The sequence below is a fragment of the Helianthus annuus genome, chromosome 12 (assembly GCF_002127325.2).
Source record: "Helianthus annuus cultivar XRQ/B chromosome 12, HanXRQr2.0-SUNRISE, whole genome shotgun sequence".
In the NCBI taxonomy this organism is placed as follows: Eukaryota; Viridiplantae; Streptophyta; class Magnoliopsida; order Asterales; family Asteraceae; genus Helianthus; species Helianthus annuus.
This window is the reverse complement of record NC_035444.2, coordinates 30,941,057-30,957,169: the sequence shown is the minus strand read 5'-3', so window position 1 is coordinate 30,957,169 and position 16,113 is coordinate 30,941,057. Positions and strand designations below refer to the sequence as shown.

The 16,113-nt window shown below is 35.5% G+C and overlaps 2 protein-coding genes and 1 long non-coding RNA gene across 15 annotated transcripts; 1 reads left to right on the top strand and 2 right to left on the bottom strand.

The window, feature by feature from the left end:
- Positions 1-1,659: 1,659 nt before the first annotated feature.
- LOC110894559 lies at positions 1,660-14,583 on the bottom strand. Of its 13 annotated transcripts, none has more exons than XR_004874688.1 (10): positions 14,502-14,583; positions 14,325-14,403; positions 14,079-14,133; positions 13,750-13,854; positions 12,890-13,242; positions 12,501-12,548; positions 12,308-12,422; positions 2,224-2,301; positions 2,039-2,129; positions 1,660-1,953 (listed from the first exon to the last, which is right to left on the bottom strand). It is a non-coding gene; the product is annotated as an uncharacterized LOC110894559 (long non-coding RNA). The 13 variants fall into 13 exon arrangements; XR_004874690.1 differs by having other exon boundaries at positions 12,308-12,364; XR_004874683.1 differs by having other exon boundaries at positions 12,308-12,548.
- Positions 3,631-4,610, top strand: LOC110894558 (lysine-rich arabinogalactan protein 19). Its single transcript, XM_022141778.2, has 2 exons — positions 3,631-4,299; positions 4,400-4,610. Exons 1-2 carry the CDS (start codon positions 3,658-3,660, stop codon positions 4,475-4,477), a joined length of 720 nt encoding a protein of 239 aa, XP_021997470.1. The 5' UTR covers positions 3,631-3,657; the 3' UTR covers positions 4,478-4,610.
- Positions 4,640-7,022, bottom strand: LOC118484847 (formin-like protein 14). The gene is made up of 2 exons (XM_035980881.1): positions 6,114-7,022; positions 4,640-6,041 (listed from the first exon to the last, which is right to left on the bottom strand). The coding sequence occupies exon 2, from the start codon at positions 5,477-5,479 to the stop codon at positions 4,922-4,924; it is 558 nt and encodes a 185-aa protein (XP_035836774.1). The 5' UTR covers positions 5,480-6,041; positions 6,114-7,022; the 3' UTR covers positions 4,640-4,921.
- Positions 14,584-16,113: the final 1,530 nt, after the last annotated feature.

Below are 16,113 nucleotides of genomic sequence, written 5' to 3'. Positions count from 1 at the left end.
ACTCCAAAAACACTTGAGGTGGCTAGTTTTGAAAGAGGATATGGTCAATGGCTAGTTTTGTTATTTCCCCTAAAGATTGATAGGGACAACTTTTCTTTTTTTCTAAAAAAAAACACGATCGCACTTCTAGAGTTTCATTCCAATATGTATTGTTGATCTCACATTCTGTTAGTGTTTCTTGTTTTTACAGATAAGTTGTCTAGATTATTAAGCTTGATAGTTTCAGTTCTCATCGTTTAGTGTTTATGCGATTGTTTAGAATTCAGATTTGATTCGTTTTGTATTTCCTCTGATAAAACGTTCTTATAATAAATATTTAAGGAGTGTTAATTTTGACATGGTATCATAACTCAAGTGATCTCTCTCGATCGATTATAGTTGTTGTCTATTCGAGTAGATTTTCTAAGTTAGTTCTTGTATGTCATCTGTCATTCATAAATATCATTGTAAGTCCCATTATTCCTTGTGGCTTGTTGCAGATGTAAGTAAGTTTTTCTCCAACCACTTCATCACTACCTCATTGGCGTCAATGGATCAATTAATGGATCTAGATTATAAAATTCAATAAACAACACAAAAATAAAAACCCTGATACCCAAAACATAACAGCACCCGCTAACACACCTTCGTATTCCATATTCTTTCCAAATCCAAATAACCAATTAACCATCAACTGCATTCAGTGAATCTCCCATTTCTGATTCAATCCATTATTCCGTAAAACAGAATCCATTTACTGTTACGGTGGTTAGTGGCGGAAGTGGTGGTCGAAAGAGTAGATCTTAGTTTCAGCGATGGTGGTGTTGTGTTACTGGTTTCGACGATGGTGGCGATCATGGGGAAAGATCTGATAGAGACGAGATTTGGAGTTGTGCGTTGCAGGTTTTTGGATTATTTATGATGGAGGCGATGGTGGTGATGTGTTATTGGTTCCGGCAACAGCGAGATTTGGAGTTGTAAGTTGCAGGTTTTTGAAATTATACAGGGCTTTTGAGATAAAAAGCAAATGGATAAAAATGCCCCTTCAACTTACATTTAAAAAGACACATATCAATACCATATAATACGTAGCGTATTGCGGTATGCATATAATGTATACTAGTGCTAATACCCGCGAACTTCGCGGTTTTGACAAAATAATATGTTTTTCAGGCATTGACAAAGAACATTATACATTTATGATGATCGTAACGAAACTCCGAATGAAATTGTTGTTGAAGTCTGAAGTTCATAAAGTAAATACAACCAACCAACGTATTATTGATATAAATAAAACGAAAAGATAAGTAAATGATGAAATTATGTTTCTATAGTTTGAACTCTCAATAGAAAGCCTATTAAAACGAAAACATAAATAAATGATGATATCAAGTTTTTCTTGTGTGAAATAATAAGCGACACGAAACCTTATCGTGTCGTGTTCGTATATGAGATTTCGTGTATCGTGTATTATCGTGTACAGCCTTAGTTTCAGGAATGTGAGGGTTTACAGGAATAACTTTTTTACTTGTCTGATTGGTACTTTTTATGAAAACTCATGTGAGCCAAACCATGTAAAAAATTCACGTGATAAAAAAGCATCCACATAATTCAAGTCATCCATAGAAACTGCATTTGCCTATTGTTTATTTCAAGAATAATAACTGACCCCTTAAGTTATTTTGGTTAAAACGAAAAAATCATTTCGAAAAAGAAAATTACATGTAGAGATTAGTCTCTAAGAATGTGAGTTCAAGTTTTAAAAGCCATCATTTTGTGAAAATCATACATATTTTTTTTTCTCAACGTAGTAGTATTATGAGGTGATTTGAAGAACCTAAATGTCATAATGTAAGGTAAACACTCAACAAAAAGACAATATCTCCCATGGCTTCCACTCTACTCTCATTGAGATCCTCATTATCAAAATTACTTCCGCTATCATGTCTGCATTTTATTTTCTTGTTTACTGACCTGGATAATGTTAAAATGACTTAAAAAGCAAGAACTTACAATTTAAATGAAATGCAAAGCAACCAATAAAAAGGCTTATTCTAACCTTTGTGGAGTCGTCTCTTAGATGCCCCATGAGATAAGTAAAGAAGATAGTAAGTTGCTTTTGTAAGAAATTATGCCCTCGTCAAGTACAACTACATACCAGTCAAAATCCAATGAATTTAGTGTAACTTACTGACAATAACATTACAAAATTTATGGATACTTTATGGGTTAAAAAATGTTTACCATTGTGGAAAAATCACTTGGATCCTTGACCAAGAATTGGATTTGTTGGTTTTGATTTCCATTCGATGCTAGCACCAACTGTAAAAAAATTATTAGGAACGTTAGTGAACCATGAAATTGGAACATTGGTATTTATTCAATGAACATAAATATAACTGGACTCGCCTTAAATAAGTTTATAATCTTGTGATATTAATGATTTATATACCTAAATAAGTTTATAATCTATATAAGTTTATAATTAACAAATTCAAAAAATTAATGCAAGTCTAGAAAAATTATATACCTAAATAAGTTTATAATCTACATAAGTTTATAATTAACAAATTCAAAAAATTAATGCAAGTCTAGAAAAATTATATACCTAAATAAGTTTATAATTAACAAATTCAAAAAACTTGATTTTGGACTGATCTAGCAACTTGAATCAAACCTCATGGACGAATTTAGCAGTTTTACCCATTCATTAACGGAGGTTCTAACAGTGTTAATTTATTGGACTGGAATAGCAACAGAAACTAGGCTCAGGGACTGTTTTAGCAAAAAAAATTGATTTTGTACTGATCTAGCAATTTGAGTCAAACCCCAGGAATGATTTTAGCAATTTACTCTATAGGAAATTTATGGTGTTTTATGTACCAAGGAAATATTAATATAAATATAGTAAACTGTAAGATTTATGTCATTATGTGTTTTTAAAGTTAAAAGTAGAAAACAAAAACTACCAAACCCCCTTTAATCAGTTATTCTTTCACATCATAATCATCATCAGTCAAACTTCTTATCTAATTCGCGTTTTGTGAATAGGAGAGATTTGGAGATTAAATATTTTAAGAAGGGATAAGGAGGGAAACATGATTTTTTTAGAGTTTAGAAAAGATACATACAATAACGCCTGTCATAAATCCTTTAGATTTTATGACACACTTTTGTACATCGTAAAATCAGTGTGTGTCATAATTCGCGTGCCATTAAATGAAACTTGGGAACACAACGTAAAGGTATACTATCTAGTAGTGACTTTTGGCCTGAGAAGCCACGACTTCAATTAAACATTTGAGTAACCAACATCGAGTGGCTTTGCGTATCATGTGAAACATTGTCTCTCTGTATTGATTTTCCATATGAAGGCTATGTACTCATACTTTAGGTAGTTGGTTAACATCCTTAAAATGTGACTTTTGGTCTATAGAGAAAGATGACCAATAATGATATGAAATATTTACCAAAATCATAAACATCATCCCTTACCTACAAAAATTGGAGTTCAAGTTATATCTCAGGGGTCAAATAATCAAATTAAGCAATTAGAGATGTACCACCCACATGAAGGTCATGTAGCACCAACCCTCTTCATTTCATCTGAAATTACACATGTCACATTATGTTATAAACCCTCATTTCTTTCATCCAAACACAATCCATCTACCAAATATGTTGTGGACTAATATTATTCTAGCTTGGATCTGCTTTTTGGTAGCGGTTTCCAACGGCCAATCGCCTGCGGCTTCACCATCAACTACGTCTGCCACTGTACCACCCCCTTCCACCACCCCAATTCCGCCAACGCAACCACCACCCGCCACCCCTCTACCGTCCCTGTCCCCTAAAACTCCTCCAGCTTCGGCCCCATCTGTCCCGCCACCTCAAATCCCACCACCACAACCGCCAGTGGCTCCACCCGTATCCACTCCATCCACTCCACCACCCCCATTGCCAGCCCCAACACCACCACCACCATTGCCTGCCCCAACACCACCACCAGTTGTCCCACCACCTGTTGTGGCTCCAGCGCCAGCAACTCCACCACCAGCACCAGCGACCCCACCGCCAGCACCAACTCCTCCACCACCAACACCATCACTAGCTCCAACACCGGTTAGTGTTCCACCGGCCCCAACACCTGACACGAGTCCCTCCCCTGCACCAGCTCCTAGAAGACACAGGCACAGGAGGCACATGCACAAGAAACATCATGCACCAGCACCCGCACCGGTTCCTAAGAGCCCGCCAGCCCCACCAGTAGCTGCAGATTCTGATGATACTGCACCAGCACCATCACCAATACTTAATCTGGTAAGTTTCCTACATGTTTCACAATCAAAATGTCACTTTACATGCAAAAAAGCACATAAAATACATGATTTTACTGACCTTTTGCTTTCTTTGATCACAGAACAACGGCAGAACTCGCTTTCAAAAGGGAGAAAGATTCGGATTTATTATTGCTGTTCTACTCATTCTCATGATTTAGCGTCGTAAGATCTTGAAGAACACACGATTTACAAATCAAGTTTTTAAATGGAATGAAGATTGTAACAATCAACATTTTTTTCGTTATATTGATTTCTTTAAATTTTAATGCTATATTGCTATATGATTTTGCACTCCTGATTCATTTTGAATGCATGTATAAAGTTCATGTGAATTTACATATTTCATGAAGACTTGCTCCAACAATTAGCAACATTACATGGAAATGTAATTAACTTTATCTTAATTACCGTTTTATATACGGGATGGACGATGTAATGGAATGGATGAGGTAATGGAATTGATCATTACCATTCCATGTCTTGTTTGGTTATCATGTGTGAATGGAATGAACCATTACTTTTTGTTGTTTGGTAGGCGAAAAAAGACGAAGGAATAAAATCAGATGGCGGTGGTCAGTGATGGGCGATGATGGGGCACGGTGCTAGGTGTCAGTTGTAGCGGCGGTGGTTGGCGGTGGTTGGCGGTGGTGGTGGGTGGAGACGACGGCGGATGGTGACAACGGTGGTGGTGGTGGATGACGGTGGAGGTAGGTGGCGGCGGTGGTAACAGGGGTGGTAGCAGCGGTGACGGTGGTCAGAGGTGGCGGTTGACAGCGGTGGGTGGCGGCGGTGATCGGAGGTGGCAGTGGCAATGGTGGCAGCGATGATCGAAGGTGGGTGGTGGCAATGATCGGAGGTGGCAGTGGCGCGCTGGGTGGCGGTGACGGCGGTGGCGAGGACGAAGGTGGGTGACGGCGGTAGGTGGTGGCGGGTGGCGGCGGAGGTGGGTGACGGCGGCGGATGACAATGGTGGTGTGTATGGTAGCAACAGTGGTGGGTTGTAGTGTTGTTAATGAAGGGTGAAGAGGGAATGGAATGGAAAAAAAACAGGGGGGACGGATGGAATGATTTTGAGGGAAATGGAATGCATTTTGGAATGGATGATTCCATTCCATCGACCAACCAAACACTCTTTTCTTCATTCCCTTACAATGGTTCATTTCATTTCACCTCTTATTCCTGCTACCAAATGCTACAGATACGGTATCGTCTAAGTGACATGCTCAATAAATTACCGCTAATATATTTAAATATTTAAAGAGATATATAGATAGGCATCAAATTAGTGTCACACAAACTGCCACTCATCAGTTACATCTTGAAATACTTTTAAATCGCTCTTCGTCATCAGTTACGACCAATTATGTTTCTTAGCCACAATGAGATCGTCGTCCCAATATAATTTTAGTTGTTAATTTCCATCTTGATTGAATTTCACAAAGTTTGCCTTCCTTTGCATGTAAAGCATTTGTGATTCATGTGGTGTACTTTCTTCTACATGCAATGATTTTCACTGTATATTTACAAATTTAAAGCAAATTCATAATCGATCCTAATGTTTTCGTCTTTACACACATTGAACGGTAACTCATAATAATGTACGAGAACACATTGTTAGACCATCTCCAATGTTACGTGCGTCCTTAGGCATCCTTAGCTGACACGTCATCTGCCACGTCATATACTTACAAATCCTTAAAAACCCTTATTTCATCTCCAACCCTACAAATATCATTACCCTTCTTAATTTCCACCTCATTACTTACCCAATACACACAATATTTAAATAATTACCTAAATATTTTTGTAGTATTTATATATTGATGTGTACCACTTGGTTTGATAGATAACCCGTTAAAGTGGGTCAAAAGGCGGTGATTGAGTGCTTGAAAGGCCCCCATGCGCAAGATTTTTTGACTGTTATCCCGATCGAGGGGCTGGGGCAATGCATGTCGGCTGTTGAGTATAGGGCTATCCTCAAATACCGGCTGATGATCCCTATGTATTCAGAAGACGAAACCTGCCCAATTTGCCGTAAAGCCTGCATGGATAAATACGGGGAGCATGCTATTCATTGTAAGGAGCTCCCTGGTTTCAAATATCGGCACGACTGGGTGAGAGATGTCTTGGGGGACATCTTGAGGAGAGCGGGGATTTCTGCCAAGAAGGAGGCCCCTGTGAATTTCCTCACAGATCCCATGGAAGGGAGATCTACATTAAGACCAGCGGATCTGCTCGTTTTTGGCTGGGCGGGAGGGAAACATGCTTATGTGGATCTCACAGGAGTCTCCCCCTTAGCTGGTTTAAGGGAAAGCGGGTTTGTAGCAGGACAGGCTATAAGGAAAGCGGAATCTAAAAAGGTGGATAAACACGCTAAAGCATGTGCTGATAACCAACATGCATTTGTCCCCTTCGCCTTCGACACCTTTGGCTCCCTAGCTCCAGAAGCTATCCGTTTGTTGACTAGGGTCCAAAAGGTTGTCCACAGCAGTTGCTCATCAACAGGGGGGCAGGGGTTTGTCTTTAATAGGCTAGGGTTTGCTATTCAGAAGGGGGTAGCGGCGCAGCTTGTTGCTCGCTTACCTGCGATATTGATGTAACTCGGCCAGTTGTTTATATATATATATAAAAATTTGCAATATTAAAAAAAAACTCCTAAGAAAATAGATGAAAACTAGAAGAATATTTAGAGAGAAACTCAAGACTTAATTCATTCCATTCATAATAATCCCAACACAAATATGGCTTATATAGCCTTACATACGAAATGGAAATGCAGAAGAAACATAACGAACCACTACCCCACTACTTTGAAAACAAACACATGCATGCAAAATAATTAAAGAAATAAAGAGAACATGCTAATAAAATTATGGAACATGGAGGAGGTCGTGGGCACGTATCATATATTTAATAAACCGATATTGAAATTTATTAATAAACATATAAAGCCAATTTGTTAAATTTAGCCATATAATATTGAAAAGTATATTTATTCACAGTTCTGTTTTGCTGGCTTAGGAAATTTTGAACCAAACTGCAAACTATAGTCATGAAAAAGACAAACCGATTTTTTTTTTTTAACGGCTAACTGCTTTCCACGTGTAAATCCACCCTTTTGGAGCTATGTCCAAAGACCGACTACTCGACCACCGCTAGAAAGCGTACCACCCCCTGATGCGCTGAAACCCCGTGGAATAGGTAAAATTGCGCCCCCCTCAGACTCGAACCCGGGTAAACCCCGGGCCAAGCATTCACCGAGATGGGAACAACCACTGCGGTGCAGTGGAAGACCCAAGACAAACCGAATTAACCAGCCAGGTTGGTTGGGTTGGCCGGAATAGCCAAAACGATCCATTTTAGACGGCTTGTGACGACCAGATTTTTTTAATAAAAGTATTCGCATGTTTAAATGATTGAAGAGTAACCAGATAAATATTATAAGCAGCAAACATATGTTTGACAACATGATGAATAAAAAAGAATATATTGTACACAATGATAATGATTAACATATATATATATTTTAAATCAAGGCCGGACTTATAGTATAAGTAACCCAGACTTGTGCTTAGGGTCTCTAATTAAGGTGCTGTTTGTTTTTGCAGACATAAATTGTCTGCAAGCTGATTTCATCTGTTTTTATGTCTGCAACTGAATATGTGGTCTGAAGATCTGCAAGCTGAAAATATAAGACTGTTTGTTTTTATAAGTTGATACCGGTCTGAAGCGCATCAAACAATGACGAAACATTCACATTCTGCTTCGATCCAGCGGAGGAGAAGAGAGAGGTCGGAGAAGGAGCTGGTCACCGGAGGAGGAGGGAGGTCGCCGGAGAAGGAGGTAGGTCGCCGGAGGAGGAGGGAGGTCAGAGAAGAGGTAGGTCGCCGGAGGAGGTAGGTCGCCGCAGGAGAAGAGGGAGGTCGCCGGAGGAGGAAGTAGGTCGTCGGAGGAGAAGTGGGAGGTCGGAGAAGGAGGATGAGCGGCGGTGGGAGGGGCTGATGTTTGAGGGAGGAGAAGAGGGAGGTGTGAAGATGTTTTAAGAAGGGGGTCCATAGCTTATTTTTTAAGATGAAAAAAGCTAAGTTCAGATCTGTTTAACAAAAAAAAAAAACAGTCTTCAAAGGTAACGTATGCGCGCCTACAGACATCAGCCCCCTTGAAGATGTTTGAAGAAAAAACAAACACCCCCTAAAAGAAAATTAATATATAACTACTAATAGTGATGCAAACTTATTGTTTTAGATTTGTCTGATTTCCTATACAAGGAAACCACTATGTTATAGACTTATAGCTATGTTAGATTTTTGTTTGGTTCCAAACACAAATAAAGAATCATTTATAATTTTAAAAAAAGAAATTTCATTTCGTTTTGGGTCTACAAAAAGGTTGGAACAACCTTGTTTAAAATCATATGATCATCCAGGCCCATAACTAATACAAGAAAACGAACGCATAGTATTATAAGTTTTGGGCTTTTAGTTTTTATAGGTTAAACAAAAAATGTCACATAAAGTTTTAAAAGACACTAGAAAGGAGAATTGCACTATGTGATAATAACACCAAGTACCAAGCCCATCTAAACTAATTTATAATACATGCATAGCTTGAACTGATGCACCTTCTTCCACAATTAATGCTGGTGTTACAGGCTGACTTCGGAGGTGGATAATCGATCATGCTGTTATTTGTTGGTGATCCATTGTGCGTATTCTTTTGTGGACGAGGTGATTTCTTCTTAGCTACATCTCGACACGCTGATATAAAAAAGCCTGCTTGAAAGAGAATGTGATGCAGATTTCATATTAAAAAAACAATGAAGAACTGTATGTGCAAATAAATACGTTTACATACTTGAAAATACGATGACTAGCAAGAGCCAAATGAAGATCACACCAACCACACATCTCTTCTTCTCCATCTTTCTATTTCAAGCAAAAAGGAGAGAGTATAATAAATATTTTCTTGGCAACATGCCATATATACATATATATATTATTAATTTATATTCAAATATTATTTTATTTTGAATATGAAGGCATTGCATAATAATGCAGGTCGCTTAGACGACCACCGAGTCGTGGAGTATCAAATACTGTGCAGTGGGTACGCGAGAATATGGAGTCAATGTATATAGCTGAAGTTGCACGTCTTTGACTCCAGACTCCTCAATGTTTATGACGTCACGTAAAACGCAAAAACTGACGCTTCATGAAGTCAGCACCCGGGAAAACCATTCACCGAACTGGCAATTTGTTTGTAGACCGGGAATACCGTTCCCCGTCATGGGTATTTTTTTTTCAATCATAAATCGGTTTATTCACAGAAACACACTGACTCTGGGGTGACCTTTTTTTCGTCTGTTGGGATGTGAATTAAGTAAGGGTCACATGAACGTTGGAATTTTAAAAAGATTAATTAACTTTTTCAAAACCTATACAATGAAAAGGGAAGGTTATTGTACAAGAAAATCTTAGCGTACAAAACGTAGGAGACAATCTAAGCTGTTGATTTACAACATCAATGATTGACATTAAGTGATTCTCAAATTTTGAATTCACAAAACTAATTAAAAGCAAGAGAACAGGGAAGACCTACCCACTTGGGTGGGTGGGTGGTCGCACCCCTTGAAAAAAAAATGTTTTAGGGTTAAATTTCGTGAAAAATCTTGACCGCCCCCTTTGAAAATTTTCAACCGCCCCCTTTAAAAAAATCTTATAAATTTAAAAAAGTAAACATTAATTTTTATTAAAATATAACCTAGTATATATAATTATTCTTTGACCACTTTACTTAACAATTTAACCTACTAACTTTCACTTAACAATTTAGTCATTCGCCCACTAAACATTCCATTGTTACCCAAGCCCAATTAACCCAACCCAATTAAATTTGAAGTTAAATAAAATAACCAACCCAACCACCCCTTCCAATTATTTCTCCCACTCTCCCTTTTCTGATCGCGCAACGATCGATGCACGAAAGCAGTCAATAGGCACGGTGGTAGCGGCTGCATTCTCACTGGAAAAGCTTGATTTTTGCCACCCCACCACTTGGAATACAAAATTTAACGAGGTACTTTCGTTTTTTATGTGGGTTTTAGGAGAGAATTAGTTACAGAGATGTTAAAAGGGTTTGAAATTTTATGTGTTTTGATGATTTTTTTTTGTTGTTCTAGACTTTAGTAGCATGATTTTGTTGTTTTGATGTTTTTTTGTTGATCTAGACTTTACTAGGGCTTGAAAATTAAAATTGAAATATAGGGATCGGTTTATATGTGATAGAAACCATGAGTATGGAAGTTTTGGCGAGATTTCTCATGGAGAACCATTAGAAAAGTAACTCTATATGATGTTTTGCATAGATTTCAAAAAATGAAAACATGTAGGGCACAATTTTAAACATGTTTATAATGACGTTTGACATGTTTTTGATGGTTATATAAATTTTAGTTTGATGTTCTATTGTTTTACATGACCCGACCTGATATGAACCGATTTTTTTATATATACCAAGGGACTAAAATCTTTAAAAATATTCCGCACCCCTATAAAAAAATTTATGAGTCCGCCACTGCAAGAGAAACAAGTGGAAAAATAACAAAATAGGAAAATCCAATATCTCTCTCTATATATATTTTAGAGTTAATTACACAAATGGGTCCTGTGGTTTATACATAATTTCGCCTTAGGGTACTAACTTATTTTTTTAACAGGTTTAGGTTCTATGGTTTCAATTTTGTAACACCTTTGGGTACTAACACCAAAATTAGTTAATTAATGACTAAAATACCCTTGCATTTTTTTAAGTTTATCAATGTAACAAATTTGGGTACTAACACCTAATTTTATTTAAGTTTAAATCAATTTTACAAAATCTATTTATTTTTTTTATTTTCATTATTTTATTATATCTCTTAATTAACATAAACTCTATTTATTTTTTTATTTTCATATTTTTATTAAATTTCTTATTTAACATAAAATCTACTTGTTACACCAGTATTTTTTTAAATAGATTTTTTAAATAAAATCTACTAGCTATATAGTTTTATGTAAATTAAATTTTCATTTTCAATTTTGGATTGAAATGATTGGTAATAATAAATATCTTTCATGTAAAAAAATTAAGCCTTTTTTTAACTAGTTTTTTTGTTCATTTACATTTTACTATTTTAGAAAGATATTTAATTTACATAAAACTATATAGCTAAGTATTTTAGATAAAACTATATAGCTAGGTATTTTAGATAAAACTAAAAAAAATTAAGCCTTTTTTTAACTTGTTTTTTTTTTTTGTAAAATAGATTTTTAATTTACATAAAACTATATAGCTAGTAGATTTTACTGGTGCAACTAGTAGATTTTATGTAAATTAAATATTTTTCTAAAATAGTAAAATGTAAATGAACAAAAAACGAGTTAAAAATGGCTTAATTTTTTTTACATGAAAGATATTTGTTATTATCAATCATTTCAATCCAAAACTAAAAATTAAAATTTAATTTACATAAAACTATATAGCTAGTAGATTTTATTTAAAAAAATATATTTAAAAAAAATACTGGTGTAACAAGTAGATTTTATGTTAAATAAGAAATTTAATAAAAATGTGAAAAAAAATAAATAGAGTTTATGTTAATTAAGAGATATAATAAAATAATGAAAATAAAAAAATAAATAGATTTTGTAAAATTGATTTAAACTTAAATAAAATTAGGTGTTAGTACCCAAATGTGTTACATTGATAAACTTACAAAAATGCAAGGGTATTTTAGTCATTAATTAACTAATTTTGGTGTTAGTACCCAAAGGTGTTACAAAATTGAAACCATAGAACCTAAACCTGTTAAAAAAATAAGTTAGTACCCAAAGGCGAAATTATGTATAAACCACAGGACCCATTTGTGTAATTAACTCTAGAATATAAAACACGCAGATACACTTATGTCTATGTGACTTTCTTATATTAAATTATAATAATCATACCTGAATATTGAGATACTAATAATGGCATGGATTCAAAGTAAACCTTCTTATATGCGTCTATCAATCATGAGGTAGAACTGTTTATGAGCTTTCATAATTCATATGTATAATATAACTAAGCAAAAACAAACAACAACAAACAATGAATGAGAAACCAATTCAGATAGTAGATAAAAGAGTCGGAGAAACACACCTGAGGGCGAATGAAATCGGAACACCATGTCATATTTGACATACAAATCTGGTGATAGACACAATGACACATGTATTAGGCATCAAACAATTTTTTTAAGAAGAAATCCACATGCATCGAATTGAATGTGAGGGTAACTTTATTCTGTCATGATGTGTTTACAAACCCCATATGATATATAATTCAAGACTAAGAATTTGTTTAAAAGTTGGTGATTATTTTAGAAAAAACAGACCATGAATGATTAATGATTAGTAATTTTTAAATAAGTTTTCACCTTGCATCAAATATATAATCATCACGATATACAATGTTTCTTGCAAAATCAAATATTTAATGGCTAAAATTTATCTATTTAATGCAAAATCAAATACCCGAGTCGAACCTACAGGTTCAATACAGAGCTAATTGAGGTCTTGACCAATTGGAAACTGAAAACCAAGCCTTTGCTCTATGTAAATGATTTAATGGCGTATGCTTTTTTTTGCACTGCACTTGTAGCATATATCAATACAAATGTATGAAATTGAAGTTTTAAATCTCCAAACTATGACTGAAGCTACGGTTAACCCACAGATGGAAGAAAAGAAAAAGCACCCTATAATTACCATCTTTAATTACCCAATAATTACCTAGGAACCACAAACGCATTACCCATCTTAAGCTCAAAACTCCAATTCAAAGCTCCAAACTATGACTGAAGCTACAGTTAACCCACAGATGGAAGAAAAGAAAAAGCACCCTACACGAATCAAGAACCCCACGAATCGATATACCTCAGTGCCCATCATGAAATATTATTTATGCAATACCAATGACTCAGATTGTTAATACTATAGCCATATGTGAAACAAAATTATGTCTCTTTGTTAGTTTAATCAAATGGGATAATTCCAACAAACTATGTTACAATTATAAACCAAGGTGTGTAATTTTAATATGGTATTGTTACAATAATACACATTTTAGATCATCAAGTATGTATAGAACAACCATCAGTACATAAATAACAATAGTTTAATAACAAATTGGACGGAAAAGAACAAAACGAAAATATAGATCTCACATCAAAATAAAAAAGATGATAATAAAAATATAGATTTTTTGTGAGCACTTTATATAGATGTTTGCATGCTAATTTTAATGAAAAACACTTTAACATGCCAAACCACGTTCCACATCGATGTCCATAAAACCCAACAAACCTAACCAAATAATCAAAGAAACAGGAGAAGATCATGGCACATACCCGATAACATCTGATCATCACCATCATCGGGTTCACAGTAAAACCCTAATCGCCACATAACCAACGTTCTACATCTTCAGGTGGGTTCGCAGCAGAACCTGAATGCTAAAAATACAACATCGAAGTGAAAAAATCATAACCTTAAGATTAGGAATGCAACCGAATCAAAACAGATTATTGAAAAACCCTAAAATCTTATCATTACCCTTTAACTTATAATAAACAAAATCTTAGGAAAACCCTAAAATCGGTATGAAAATATTGACCAAAGTGAAAAAATCGAAATAACAAAATCAACATTAATGCTAAGCAAACAGATCGAATGATACCTCTGACAGAAGAAATGGACGGCAATTTTTGTAATCTGCGACAGTGGAGGAGACACTGAAAATTAGGGTTTGTGAATGATAAATCAAGATTAAACAATATGAAAGACGAATCATAAAAAAAAACATATGTGGATCCGATCTAGGATAGAAAAATAACTTACAAAGAACAAAGAATCTAGGGTTTGATCCTGGATAGTAGCAAAGAACATTAGAATAAAAAGTTATAGCTAATTAACATATACAAACCTGCTTATTGAAGACGAATGAAGGATTGAATGTATGTCGCAGATGGATGGATAAGAGAAAGGGGTTTCTGGAGAAAACCCTAGGATCGCGAGTGAAAATCAGATCAATTTAATCAAGGATTGAATGTTAAAGAATGATAAAATCATCATTTTTAATTGAAATTATGTGTGAACTAACCTTGTTCTGAAGATTAATTTGAAAATCTTGATGAGCGGCGGTGAAGAAAGCGTATGAGAGAAGAAGAGTAAATAGGAAAATTGATCGGTTTATTGGTTTAAATATGGACCGAAAAATGAGGACCCGAATAGAGTAAGTGGATCCCGTGTCAGGTTAATTCAAGGGAAATGAGGAGAATGCATATTTTGGCGGGAAAATGAGCTTTAGAGGCCCTAGGAGGGGGACATGTGTCCCCTAATTAAGGCTTTTATTAGGTTGTATAGATATGTGTGGGCATCGGAGGGCAAAAGTGAAAATGCACTAAGTTTAACGTTATTTTACTAATTTCATGAAAATAACGTTAAAAACTGAGGACGGTTAATCATGCATCATGTGGTGGTGGCGTTGATAGCTGAAAGACAAAAGGATACATGCACTAATCGGTCTTTGTCCCGATAGCTGAGTGTTATGTGCCTGATGTCTAAGACTTGATGCAAAACTACTATCGAGCCAGGGGTCTCATTGGAAGCAGTCTCTCTATTCCTATGAGGTAGAGGTACATCTTACCCTTCTCAGACCCTACATTTGCTTTGCTATTGATGAGATTTACCGAGTATGATGATGATTATACCATATAACTTTTTTCACCAAAACTCAACTTTCTATTTGATTCTTGCCCTACAAATTAAATCCTTTCTTTGGTTTTGTCTTCGTTCATGTGCACAGCACAACAGCCAAACAAATTATTGGTGAAATACAAATTAATTGGTTGGTTTCGATGATCTTCGATTAACAGGTTTGGCTTAATACCAATTATTAGCAAATTAGAGTTTAAAGACATGAGATTTTTGAGAACTCTTCTCGACATTTTTTTATTTATCAAACGAAAACTTGAACCAAAAATTACAATAATAGGTAAACATACCAAAAAAACAAATAAAATAAACTATTACAATAAATTATAGCCTCATTCGAACTTCAACACGTTAATTCTCACTAACTTATCAAGATTAACCCTTTTGACAGGATTTACCTTTTTCAAAACCCAAGCGTTTGATTTCTCAAAAGGTTGCTTTTTGGACAAACCTGCCTTCGGTGGGAGATGGTCTTGATCGTTTCCTTCGTCCATGTAGCTTCGGTAAGCTAGCCAATCAATTTTTCAAGCAATGTAGGCAACATCTCCAAAAGATCCATAAATGAGTGATGAATCGGGTTCAAAAAAGAATCATAAGACCATGTGTAGTGGTAAGTTGTTATAATGCCCCTATCATGGGGCATTATCCGACACGTGGCATCCTAGTCAGCGTTGGGGCATTATAGCAAAAGTGGCGTAGTGGGGCATTATGCCAATAACGCCCATATTATTTTTAATGAAAAAAAAAAAAACAAATCAGCGTTTAAAAAAAAAAAAAAAAAACAAATCAGCATATTTGATTGGTTGCTCAAAAAGTTGTCAGGGAATCTTAAAATTGATTGGTGGGTCAAACCACACAAGGAACCAAATAAGCGTTTTTATTAAAACGCCGGCCTCCAAATTTTTGAATTATAACGCCCAATAACGCCCGGTGTAGTGGGGGGAGGGGTGTTTTGGGGCGTTATTTTTCAATTTTTTTAAAAATCACGCCCCACTACG

Coding starts and splice junctions, on each gene's coding strand:
- LOC110894558 (XM_022141778.2), top strand. CDS start 3,658: ATGTTGTGGACTAATATTATTCTAGCTTGGATCTGCTTTTTGGTAGCG. Junction 4,300..4,399: donor CATCACCAATACTTAATCTG/GTAAGTTTCCTA, acceptor CTTTGATCACAG/AACAACGGCAGAACTCGCTT.
- LOC118484847 (XM_035980881.1), bottom strand. CDS start 5,479: ATGAACCATTGTAAGGGAATGAAGAAAAGAGTGTTTGGTTGGTCGATG.